This window comes from Tachypleus tridentatus, chromosome 6, assembly GCF_004210375.1.
Source record: "Tachypleus tridentatus isolate NWPU-2018 chromosome 6, ASM421037v1, whole genome shotgun sequence".
Lineage (NCBI taxonomy): Eukaryota > Metazoa > Arthropoda > Merostomata > Xiphosura > Limulidae > Tachypleus > Tachypleus tridentatus.
This window is the reverse complement of record NC_134830.1, coordinates 148971936-148985677: the sequence shown is the minus strand read 5'-3', so window position 1 is coordinate 148985677 and position 13742 is coordinate 148971936. Positions and strand designations below refer to the sequence as shown.

The window sequence follows — 13742 nt, the reverse complement described above, 5'->3', positions numbered from 1 at the left end:
CCTTCAACGATATTAAAAGTAATTATTCTCCAAAATACTATGTTTTGTAGTGTTTATATTTGACACAAATTTGGCTTCTTCAAATTGTTTCTTGTTAAGGCGCAACTCTGCACATCTAGTTTCACGTCACTCTTTTATGGCGTTGGTATTCGTGCCTGGTATTCAGGCTATTATATATGGAATGCATGTACGTGTATCTTTATTCTTCCTGTGATTTGGTTTGGTTGGTGTTAAGCGCAAAACAAAATAAACAATACAGGTATCAAAACTCGATATTTAGCGTCACAAGCCAGCAGACTTCTTGAGATTGAAACAATTATTAATAAGAGTCTGAGAAGTCTAAGATTTTTAGCTTAAATTTACACAAGTCAATGATTTATTGTTTATATCCTTCTTCTGAATGCCATTTATTTAAAAACTTTCTTTTCGACGTGTATTAAAAACACTTCATACAAAACGAGTAAACAAAACCAAAACCTATATGCCTTGATCACGCCCACAAAAAAGTACAGCAATCTAATGGCCTAAAACGGCTCTGTATTACTTCATATTCCTGTGTAGACACGTATAGTAACTGTTTTTATCCTTTCGAACAGAGCACAGAGAGTTCACTGTTTATATCTACGCTAAAACAACAACAGCAACAGCGACTACCTTTCCCATCCACCTTAAATGACCCCTGGTGTCAAATTATTTATCACATGAACCTTGCTCATCGCAACTAGTAAGCCTGAAAAGGTATACACTCCACCTCGCTCAGCTCACTATTGTTTTAGTACCTTACATGAAGTTAATGTATCCAATCAAAAGCACGTTATACGTCTACACAAACAACCTGTGTTATTCATTTGTTCATGCTTAAGTTAACGTGACCATAAACATAGACCATATAAGGTATGGATAACGGAAAACATGTTAACTGAAGACACAAACATAGATACAAGCACCAAGTTTGTTCTTGGTAAAGAAACGTCTAACCCTTGAAAGTGTTCTGTTTGTAGGGTTATAGAAACAATAATAAATATAATATAATAATAAATTTATTAAGCAATAAATTAGACACAAAAAATCAAATATCAATATAAAACCATCAACAAAGAGTTAACTCGTCCTGTGATGGTTAAACGCATAATAAAGTAAAATCAAAACTTACAAAATCAATATAAAGCTCCCAGAATATTATCATCAGTATTTAAGATCCATTGTTTTAAGTATTTCTTTTGATTAACACGATTAATAGAAGATCTTATACTATAAGGAATAAAATTATGAATACGAGGTGCCAAATAAAGATATTGATGAAGTGTAACTGTTTTACGTGGTATGGGTACATTAATTGGAAAAAAAGATTGAAGTCGTGTAAAATATGAAGTGACTTTAAAAGGCCTATTAAAAGAAACATGCAATGTAGATAAAGCTAAAAAATATAAATAAAGTTTATCATATGAAAGAGGGGAGTTAAATTTACTGAAATCGGTATCAAGCCTATGAGTAAAAATAAGAGAGAAAACACTTTTTTGCAACTTGTGAATAGGAATTAAAAAAGTCTTATATGTGCGACCCCAAATTGAAATACAATATTGTAAGAAAGATTGAAAGAGAGCATAATATACACTTAACAAAATATGATAAGGAGCACAATGACTAAGTTCAAAAATTAGCATAGAACTATATTTTAATTTATTAACTAAAGAATTAATATGAAATTGCCAATTTAATTTTCGATCTAAAATAATTCCTAAATATTTAACAGAGGAAACTTGAGTCAATTTGGGACACTTACAATTAGGGTAAGTATAACAATCACTAGAATGATAAAAAATAGAAGGAAAAGCTGGAATGATACCATAAAGGTTAAACTGAAGAAGAAAAGATTTAGATATATTTAAGGATAAGCCATTACAGAAAAGCCAATTTTTAATTTTATTAAGATCACTAGAAATAATGGCTTCATTAATTAGATTTGGCTTACTATAAACAACAGCAATATCATCGGCATAGGCTTGGATATCTCCAAAAAACTGTTGGTAAAGAATATCATTTATATAAATGAGAAATAATAAAGGGCCCAGAACAGAACCTTGTGGTACTCCAACATTAATTGTAAGCCAATCACTATAATTATTATGGATACAAACCGATTGCTTTCTATTGTGAAAGTAAGGAAAAAACCAATCAAAAACAATGCCTCTAAAACCATAATAAGATAATTTATTTAACAATATTTTATGATTAACAGAATCAAAAGCCTTTCAGTGAATTAATACGTTACTTCGTTACCAAAGAATACATGAAGAACGAACCACCACGACAAGTTATTAAACTAAACCAAAGTCCGATTAACATGTGAAAATATTCTAAAGATATTGTAATAACACAGAGGGCGCAGTGTGTTGTATCTTTCTCTATCTTTTTGCCTCGTAAATGTTCGCTCCATACTGTGTGTTGAAAATGCACACTTTAATCAGAAACTGAAAGCAACACCGTAATAGATGTCACAGAGACTGGTGTTATATAAAACCCTGAAGAAATAAAATATGTTTTAAGTGTTATATAAAATCCTGAGGAAATAAAATATGTTTTAAGTGTTATATAAAATCCTGAGGAAATAAAATATGTGTTAAGTGTTGTACAAAGTCCTGAGGAAATAAAATGTGTTAAGTGTTATATAAAATCCTGAGGAAATAAAATATGTGTTAAGTGTTATATAAACTCCTGAGGAAATAAAATATTTGTTAAGTGTTATATGAAATCCTGAGGAAATAAAATGTGTCAAGTGTTATATAAAATCCTGAGGAAATAAAATATGTGTTAAGTGTTATATAAAATCCTGAAGAAATAAAATGTGTTAAGTGTTATATAAAATCCTGAGGAAATAAAATGTGTCAGGTGTTATATAAAATCCTGAGGAAATAAAATATGTGTTAAGTGTTGTATAAAGTCCTGAGGAAACAAAATGTGTTAAGTGTTGTATCAAATCCTGAGGAAATAAAATATGTTAAGTGTTATATAAAATCCTGAGGAAATAAAATATGTGTTAAGTGTTATATAAAATCCTGAAGAAATAAAATATGTTAAGTGTTATATAAAATCCTGAGGAAATAAAATATGTTAAGTGTTATATAAAATCCTGAGGAAATAAAATATGTGTTAAGTGTTATATAAAGTCCTGAGGAAATAAAATATGTGTTAACTAGTTACGTTCATCTTCTCATCCTTCTAATCACAAACTAAATTCTGTTATCACCTCCGCTATCACCAAGTGAGATGTAAAAAAAGTTTCAAATTTAGAGTATTTAGGTCTTACATCGTGTCACGTATCCTACCAAAACTGGAATCTCAGCGATGTGTTACTGGCTACAGTTCGCTTGAAATATATACCATTCTATTCAAAATCCACGAACGCTAACCACGTAATGGTAAACTGCAATTCTAGCCTCTACACACCACGGTTTACCAGTATAACTAATCGCCTTCATGTGAAAGTATTATATACGCTAGAAGTCCCTTATACAAGGGTTATGTACACTAACAATCCCTGACAGAAGGGCAATGTACACTAGCAATTTCTAATTTTAAAGTGACAGACGAAAGTAAAGAGACCAAGTGAACAACACCCACTGCCATCTCTTACACTATACTAATCCAACAGTCGGATTTGCCCATCACACCTATAAAGCATCCACAATCCCAAAGTAAAGATCATACTTTTGCTGCGTCGAGACGCCAGCCATAAGCCTTCGGATTTACAATCACGCCCTGTGACATCTGAGTGGCAGCAGAGGCTAAATTAACGGTACGATATAAACAATAACTAACTCGTACTGTTGTTAATTTATTCAAATCTCATTATAAAGGAACATCGTTACATTCTCTTAAGACTTGGTGGTTAGGGCACTCTATTCGCATTCGATGGCTCGTGGGATCAACCTTCGTCACTCAGTATATTCCCTATTTCAGATTATAATGTGATGACCAATTTCTCTAGTTGTTGTAAAAGAGTAGCCCAAAAAAACTCTCTTAGAACTGACACTGTTTATTTAACAAGATCACCAACATTGTCTTAGAAACGACTATAAAACTATAAACTGTAAACACACTAATAGTAATCACCATATAGAAACGACTATAAACCTATGAGCTGTAAACACACTAATAGTAATCACCATTTGGAAACGACTATAAACCTATGAGCTGTAAACACACTAATAGTTATCACCATTTAGAAACGACTATAAACCTATGAGCTGTAAACACACTAATAGTAATCACCATTTAGAAACGACTATAAACCTATGAGCTGTAAATACCTCAATAGTAATCACCATTTAAAAACGACTATAAACCTATGAACTGTAAACACACAAATAGATAATCACCATTTAGAAACGACTATAAACCTATGAGCTGTAAACACACAAATAGTAATAACCATTTAGAAACGACTATAAACCTATGAACTATAAACACACTAATAGTAACCATGATTTAGAAACTACTATAAACATATGAACTGTAAACACACTTACAGTAATCACCATTTAGAAACGACTATAAACCTATGAGCTGTAAACAAACTAATAGTAATCACCATTTAGAAACGACTATAAACCTATGAGCTGTAAACACACTAATAGTAATCACCATTTAGAAACGACTATAAACCAATGAGCTGTAAACACACTAATAGTAATCACCATTTAGAAACGACTATAAACCTATGAAGTGTAAACAAACTAATAGTAATCACCATTTAGAAACGACTATAAACCTACGAGCTGTAAACACACTAACAGTAATCACCATATAGAAACGACTATAAACCTATGAACTGTAAACACAGTAATAGTAATCACCATTTAGAAACGACTATAAACCTATGAGCTGTAAACACACTAATAGTAATCACCATTTAGAAACGACTATAAACCTATGAGCTGTAAACACACTAATAGTAATCACCATTTAGAAACGACTATAAACCTACGAGCTGTAAACACACAAATAGTGATAACCATTTAGAAACGACTATAAACCTATGAACTGTAATCAAACTAATAGTAATAACCATTTAGTAACGACTATAAACCTATGAGCTGTAAACACACTAATAGTAATCACCATTTAGAAACGACTATAAACCTATGAGCTGTAAACACACAAATAGTGATAACCATTTAGAAACGACTATAAACCTATGAACTGTAATCAAACTAATAGTAATAACCATTTAGTAACGACTATAAACCTATGTAGTGTAAACACGTCAAGTGTCGCCATCCAATCAATGCTAACCAATATTTAGTACATGTTTGTACAGAACCTTTAAATATCAACTTAGTTCTACCGTTATACATATAACTATCTAAATATGTCTAAAGAAACGAAAGTTTCCGTCTCAGTAATTTAAACCATAACATCTCCAGTCGTATGTTCTATATTAAATGATTAGTAAAATTATATTTACAACTGCCCCGCCCATACTCCCTCTGATGAGTAATTACTCATGAAACAGGTGATTTTAAAAATATTTCATTATATAGTTTACGTGTATGAATAATATAATGTTTCACAAATTTTCTAAAGTTAAAGATAAATATCAAACGTAAGGTGGCATTTAATGTAAAAGAACTAAAATAAAAGCGAAAATCGATGTATTTTGTTCATTTAGTTATTTAAGTAATTTTCCATTGGATGTGTGTATTCTCAGCTGCCTGATGTGAATATCCCAGAGAGAAATGATCGAATGTCAATTGGTAACAGATGACATGTTCGGGCGCTTAAACATGGTCGTTTCCTTTCGGTGAAACTAAGACATCAGATTTATTTCAGGGACCAGGTATCAGATAAATGTTCAATAATATTTAGTGAACCCTACATGTGATGACTGAGTAACATAACCAGTTTTTGTTTGTTTGTTGAATGTCGTAGAAAGCTACTTGACAGCGCTCTGGGCTAGCCGTCACTAATTTTGAAACGATGGACTTAAGATTTCTTTTGAATTTCGCGCAAAGCTACACGAGGGCTATCTGAGCTAGCCGTCCCTAATTTAGCAGTGTAAGACTAGAGGGAAGGCAGCTAGTCATCACCACCCACCGCCAACTCTTGGGCTACTCTTTTACTAACGAATAGTGTGATTGACCATAACTTTATAACGCCCACGCGGCTGAAAGAGCGAACATATTTGGTGTAAGCTGGATTCGAACCCTCGACCCTCAGTTTTCGATTCTTAACTTGGTTAAGACAACACACCGGATTTACCAACCACTTCTTTAACCACACAATAAACCAGATTTTCCAACCAGTTCTTTAACATAATATATAGCTAAGAAAAAAAACAGATTTACCAATTAACTGAAATAAACTTGATCGACTGAGCCACAAGCCGATGTTCTAAAACCAGCACGAGCTACATCACAAAATCACAAATTAATAAAGTTGATCGACTGAGCCACAAGCTTATGCTCTAAAACCAGCACGAGCTACATCACAAAATCACAAATTAATAAAGTTGATCGACTGAGCCACAAGCCGATGTTCTGAAATCAGCACGAGCTGCATCACAGAATCACAAATTAATAAAGTTGATCGACTGAGCCACAAGCCGATGTTCTGAAATCAGCACGAGCTACATCACAGAATCACAAATTAATAAAGTTGATCGACTGAGCCACAAGCCGATGTTCTGAAATCAGCACGAGCTACATCACAGAATCACAAATTAATAAAGTTGATCGACTGAGCCACAAGCCGATGCTCTGAAATCAGCACGAGCTGCATCACAGAATCACAAATTCATAAAGTTGATCGACTGAGCCACAAGCCGATGTTCTGAAATCAGCACGAGCTGCATCACAGAATCACAAATTCATAAAGTTGATCGACTGAGCCACAAGCCGATGTTCTGAAATGAGCACGAGCTGCATCACAGAATCACAAATTCATAAAGTTGATCGACTGAGCCACAAGCCGATGTTCTGAAATCAGCACGAGCTACATCACAGAATCACAAGTTAAACATCTCCATTCCCCAACAGCTCAGCAGTAAGTCTGATGGCTTAAACGCTAAAACCCGTGTTTCGATACCCGTGGTGGGCACAGCGCAGATACTTGATTCTGTGTTGTTCCGCAGAACAACTTCGATAAGCGATATTAAAGAATTAATTGACACATCGATATGACGATTCTCCCTTAGTTTTCATGTCACGCAACGTTACGAGCACCAAGAAGTAAATACTGTGTTACTATGGGGTTAGGCTACGAAACAAACAAAAATCAAAACCTAAACCAAACACCATTAGCGTTTAAGAGACGGTAGGTTTCCCTTAAATAACACTATATAACAAAAGTTTTATTTTTTCTTTTTCCGGGGCAGAAAGTGTTATTTTCCAACTGCTAAAGTAAATGGAAAACACCTATTTTTTCTCTTCAAACTCTGCTTTTGTAACCTGGGAGCGTATAACGAAAACACCATAGAAGACCATATCTGGGGACTGATACGTGAAAGCGATTTACATTGCAATCGCAAATCTCGAAAAACTACTCACTTCTAAACATTTTTGTATAACTTTAGTATAAATACATGTAAATCTTGATTCATGAGTTGTTTTATTCAGACCTCATGTAAATGAAAATGTGCAAATTTGCCCGTTTTTTACATAGAAAATAGGTTAATTTCTAAATTTCATTATCCAGGTCACAAAAACAATGTTTGAAGGGAATAATGGCCATTTTCTGTACTTTTACAACGTAAGCAATAAAGAAATAACACGTACTATCCAGGAACAAAATTTGTGTTACATAGTGTAATGTAACTAACTGTTTTATTAGAAATCAAGTGAATTTCCAAAATTATACTTTACCATATTACAAGTTTATTTCTATACCAATATAAGAAAATCCCACAGTTTGATCCCCCCCCCCAAAAAAAAGTTTAAATAAGCCCACCTGTTTCACTTGAGTAATTTCCGCTGGTGTTTTGGTGACCTGATTCGTTCCCTTGGCTTTTCTTCCACGTTTGACTTTGGTTTTTTTGTCCCCGTGGTCAGTGTGACCTGTGGAAGAAGATTCCTGTTTAACCACGTACTGGGTTGATACCGTTTCTCCTGGGGTCACCTCACTGGCAGTGACTGTCCGCTGGTCATCTCCTTGGGTCATTCCCCGAGTCTTCTTGGGATGCTGGACTTTGCTTTTTTTGTCGCCGCGGTTAGTATAACTCGTGGAAGAAGATTCTTGTTTGACCACGTAATGTGTTGTGACCGTTCGTCCGGGGGTGGTCACTTTGCTGGTGGTGGCTGTTTGCTGGTCATCTCTTTGGGTCTTCTTGGGATGCTGGACTTTGCTTTTTTTGTCGCCGTTGTCAGTGTGACCCGTGGAAGAAGATTCTTGTTTGACCACGTGGTGTGTTGTGACCGTTCGTCCGGGGGTGGTCACTTTGCTCGTAGTGGCTGTCTGCTTGCCATCTCCTTGTGACAGTATCGTGGTCTTGCGGATAACCTGCGAGGTTTGGACGGTCCGTACTTCACTTGTGCTGAATGATGACTGGAACTCCTGACAGGACGAAGAAGAAGTCGTTTCGACCAGGGTATCCGGATCCTGGGGTTGCCGAGACCCCATAGTGTGGTGTTGAGTAAACATGTTGGGGCTACTACACAAGAGCAAGCCCCAAAACAGGGCAGCGAAAAAGAAGTTCACTAAAGTAACAATGCCCGCAAGACTTGCGACCCAGTCCACTGGACAGTGTCCAGTCTCACTGGGTCCACAGGTAAACTGGTGGCCAGCGAGAGGAGCCTGGAAAGGCGAGCAGTGCAGCTCCTTCGGCTGAGAGGTCCCACTGTTAATGAACAGATATACACCTGTGAAGCTAGCCGAGAGGGCCAGCACGATCGACGTTATAGACGCCACTTTCAAAGCTGGAATGACAAGTTCCCACTTGTTGTCTGGTAATAGAGCCGGTCTCGACCCTCCCAGCACGGACGGGGCCTTTTCCTTCCTAACACCAGCCTGACCGGTAGGGGATACAGACGTGTCGTCTCGCTCCAGGAATGGAGGCTCTGATGAGCGCTGCATGTTTCGAGTTGGAGCAGCAAAGATAATGTTTTAAAGTGTTTGCGTTACAGAGCATCTCACAACATTCCTCATATTCGCGTGTAGTCATCTAAACCTTCCTACACCGATAATTCTAAGTTAAAGTTTCTCCACACTCGAGATTTTTACAGGAAAAACAGAAGGCCTTGTTGTTTTAGAACAGTGAAATCCAACCTAGCTGACGCTTATTCTACACAGAAAACAAGCACCAAAACAAACATAAAAAAGGATAGTCAGACAGGCAGACACTGTAGAATAAAGTCTACTAATGTCAGCACCGCCTCAACTTTAACTGTTTCTACGTGTAGCAGCTAACACTACGTAACTCAGCGGCTAACACTACGTTACACCCTTTTTTTCAAGGTCGGTTTTTCATGCCTGATATACGTTATTAAATCGAAGCGTTAAAAATCAACATCTTATCTCCTGATGGAAATAATTCTTCCTCAGGAGACTATGGACACATTGTTCACGATCCTACCTCTAAGTTAAGGATCTTCCAGTCACTAGTCTCAAAGGATCTCGGGAAAAATCTTCAACCTTGAACACACACGAGTTTCATAATCCTAGTCAACTGTCGTCACCCATTAACACCCACTTTCAGAGAGACGTTGTATGCTAACTTTGAGTCTATACAGAGAACGTGACGAAATAACCCTTTGCTACAAAGGCTACTGCAATGTTACGTTATGCGGAAAAAGTCACCACCAGGGTATTACTCTCGCGATGAACTATGCGGTAACGAAGCAGGCATTGTAAAATCGATATCACGTGGCCTGTTCCATGCAGGCCAGGTAGAGTCCTCCCAAAGTCCAAGGTTGTTCCTATCTCCGAGTGGAACTTGTTAACTGTGGTACTTGAGCTTGTACGAGTTTTAAACCAACAGTTCACGAGTTTGTATCTTTAAGTTATCACCATCGCTTCCTAACCCTACAGTTTTCACCGGTCCAGATCCTAATATTAGATATTTATTTATGGAAAGCTAAATTTGCACGTAAAGTAAAAATAAATAAAGTGAGTGCGCTGTACGTCGTTTTCCTACCTCCCAAATAAACTGGTGTAAAATTACAAATATGTATTAATTTGGTTCCCTGTCCAAATCAAAATATGGCTAGCCACACATTGACATAAACAAGAACCAATAATTACAGTTGTAGTTCGCTTTGCTAATCATCTTGAATTACTTACTATTAGTTATGAAATCAGTGACAGTGAAAAGGTGAAAAGTTAAGAGTTTAAGATAAGCCTAATTAAATATCCACCAAGATTTAAGTCACGTCTATAAATAATACACACTTTCAGTAACGTCCGGTAGGGGGCAGCATCAGCATACAATCAAAATAATCTGCGGTCGGGTTCACATATTTGATGGATATGTGTGAAGGGCAGCGACAGATGCTTTGAAACCATCCTTAAAATATACAAAACACATATAAGACCAGCAATAGACTATGCAGCTCCTGCATGGATTAACGTAAGTAAAAAACAAATACAAACCAAACTCCAAACCTTACAGAATACACTAATCACATCAACATACAAAGTACCCAAAACCCCTTCCTCAATGTTCATGCACAAATACTCTAATACACAAACAATACAGATAGACTTCTACATAGTACAATAAAATATTTTGATAAAAATTGGAGAAAAAACGAGTTGTTATGTGAACTAGAAGATATTGCATATATGATGAAGAGAGACCTAAACACCTCTCACCGTTAAATTTGTACATCAGATCTTTAAGTTAAAATTAAGTATTAAAAATAAAAAAAAAAGTAACAAATAATATATATATATACTAGTGCTAAAATAAAACAGGCCACCTATGTTCTATACTTAGAAAATCTGAAAGTACAATATACATGGACATTGCCCTGAAAATGGCCTAAGTTATGTTCCTCACTCTGGCCCTCATGTATTTACTTTAAATATACTAACAAGTCCACTCTAACAATGTAAAGGAAGGAGGAAGACGTCCAGTGTACCTGTCCCTCCCGGGTATACAAATTTATATACCCAAACAACTGGAGAGAGGGACAGATGCTTTGCAACATAGTTCACTATGATATCACCAGGTGGTGCCAAATGCGGATATTGTTTAAATTAGTCATCTCTCCCCTTACCACTAATACTTGGAAACTCCTATTGCACGTAACATTTCACACATGTGCAACATGAAGTTCGACTAACTTCTCATCTGGTAATGAATAATTTCTCAGTTCGTCAACACTAACTGGTAAGACGCCAGTGTATCGAGGACTAAATTACGTCCTACTGACAGTTCACGGTTTAACACGCAAATTAAGTGAAAACGTTTCAAGAGCGTGACAGGCAGATGTTTAACACACAGATATGTGAAAAAGTTTCGAGAGTGTAAAAGCAGTAAATATTTAACACACAGATATGTGAAAACGTTTCAAAAGCGTGACAGGCAGTTTAACAGATAGATACGTGAAAACGTTTCAACAACGTAATGCAATAACATAGTAATGTACAGAATTTTGCTTGTCTTTATTTTCAGATAAAAGAACTCAGTAAATAAATGTGTGTGCGTGTGCGTTACACCGTAAACAGTGCTGTAATGGTTCTTATTTTAAAGGTTGCTTGAGTGAGAAAAGTGCATGTTCTTTGGTTCTTACTATATGCAAGAAAAGTCCATGTTCCGTGGTTCTCATGATATGGAAGAAAAGTCTACGTTCTGTGGTTCTTACTATATGCAAGAAAAGTCCATGTTCAGTGGTTCTTACTATATGCAAGAAAAGTCAGTGTTCCGTGGTTCTCATTATATGGAAGAATTTCGGCTCCCCACTTGACCACGTTTCTTTCCACATCACACCAAACATGCTCGCCCTTTCAGTCATGTGGGCGTTATAATATGATGGTCAATCCCACTATTCGTTGGTAAAATAGTAGCCCAAGAGTTGGCGGTGGGTGATGATGACTAGCTGCCATCCCTCTAGTCTTACACTGCTAAATTAGGGACGGCTAGCACAGATAGCTCTCGTGCAGCTTTGCGCAAAATTCAAAACAAAACAAACAAACATTCTTTCAACGTTTCAACAAGCCTTAAATGTTGATCATTTGACTTGAATCCTAGTATATTCCTAACTTACCACATTTGACTGAATATGTAATCACAGGTACAAACCTGGAGTCTGTATAATTTGTGTGATAAACAGCAGTAGCTGCTCATGGTAACATACGGGTACGTGTACTTCGTTCTTCTTATCAATACATATCTTTGTGTCATAGCCCACGTTACAAGTACACTAGGAACGAGTCGTATCATGTTGTTTGTGACCTGAACATCACTACTTCCTAAATTAACGTCCTTCAGAAACTGTGCAACTTGAAACGTTCCTACTTCCTAAATTAACGTCCTTCAGAAACTGTGCAACTTCAAACGTTCCTACAGCCAAAATTAACGTCCTTCAGAAACTGTGCAACTTGAAACGTTCCTACTGCCTAAATTAACGTCCTTCAGAAACTGTGCAACTTGAAACGTGCCTACTGCCTAAATTAACGTCCTTCAGAAACTGTGCAACTTGAAACGTTCCTACTGCCTAAAATAACGTCCTTCAGAAACTGTGCAACTTGAAACGTTCCTACTGCCTAAATTAACGTCCTTCAGAAACTGTGCAACTTGAAACGTTCCTACTGCCTAAATTAACGTCCTTCAGAAACTGTGCAACTTGAAACGTTCCTACTGCCTAAATTAACGTCCTTCAGAAACTGTGCAACTTGAAACGTTCCTACTGCCTAAATTAACGTCCTTATTAATGTCTTTCGCAAACAGGGCAACTTCAAAAGTTACTAGTGCCGAAGTTAACGTCTATCGTGACGTCGTTTCGAAATTTCGAAAATAAATGCATGAATAATTATATTGACAAAAATGTCACGTTGATACGACAAGTAGTAACAAATGCATAAGTAATAATAACACATCAGGTGTATTTCTGTTTGTAGCTAAGACTAAACTTGTCACTGTATCAATACAATATAAAGTGTGTTTCTGTTTGTAGCTGAGACTAAACTTGTCACTGTACCAATACAATATAAAGTGTGTTTCTGTTTGTAGCTGAGACTAAACTTGTAACTGTACCAATACAATATAAAGTGTGTTTCTGTTTGTAGCTGAGTCTAAACTTGTCACTGTACCAATACAATATAAAGTGTGTTTCTGTTTGTAGCTGAGACTAAACTTGTCACTGTACCAATACAATATAAAGTGTGTTTCTGTTTGTAGCTGAGACTAAACTTGTCACTGTACCAATACAATATAAAGTGTGTTTCTGTTTGTAGCTGAGACTAAACTTGTCACTGTACCAATACAATATAAAGTGTGTTTCTGTTTGTAGCTGAGACTAAACTTGTCACTGTACCAATACAATATAAAGTGTGTTTCTGTTTGTAGCTGAGTCTAAACTTGTCACTGTACCAATACAATATAAAGTGTGTTTCTGTCTGTAGCTGAGACTAAACTTGTCACTGTACCAATACAATATAAAGTGTGTTTCTGTTTGTAGCTGAGACTAAACTTGTCACTGTACCAATACAATATAAAGTGTGTTTCTGTTTGTAGCTGAGACTAAACTTGTAACTGTACCAATACAATATAAAGTGTGTTTCTGTTTGTAGCTGAGTCTAAACTT

At 36.1% G+C, this 13742-nt stretch overlaps 1 protein-coding gene across 4 annotated transcripts in view; it reads right to left on the bottom strand.

Annotated features, from left to right (window-relative positions):
- Positions 1 to 13742, bottom strand: part of LOC143253991 (plectin-like) — a 116420-nt gene that overhangs the window by 51259 nt on the left and 51419 nt on the right. The window contains exon 1 of one of the 4 annotated variants that reach the window (XM_076508680.1): positions 7948 to 9588. The exons of the other annotated variants lie outside the window; for them this stretch is intronic. Coding sequence (XP_076364795.1) covers positions 7948 to 9069 — 1122 coding nt within the window. The 5' untranslated portion in view covers positions 9070 to 9588. Of the gene's footprint in view, positions 1 to 7947; positions 9589 to 13742 lie in introns of those variants that run through there. 4 annotated transcript variants of the gene reach the window in all.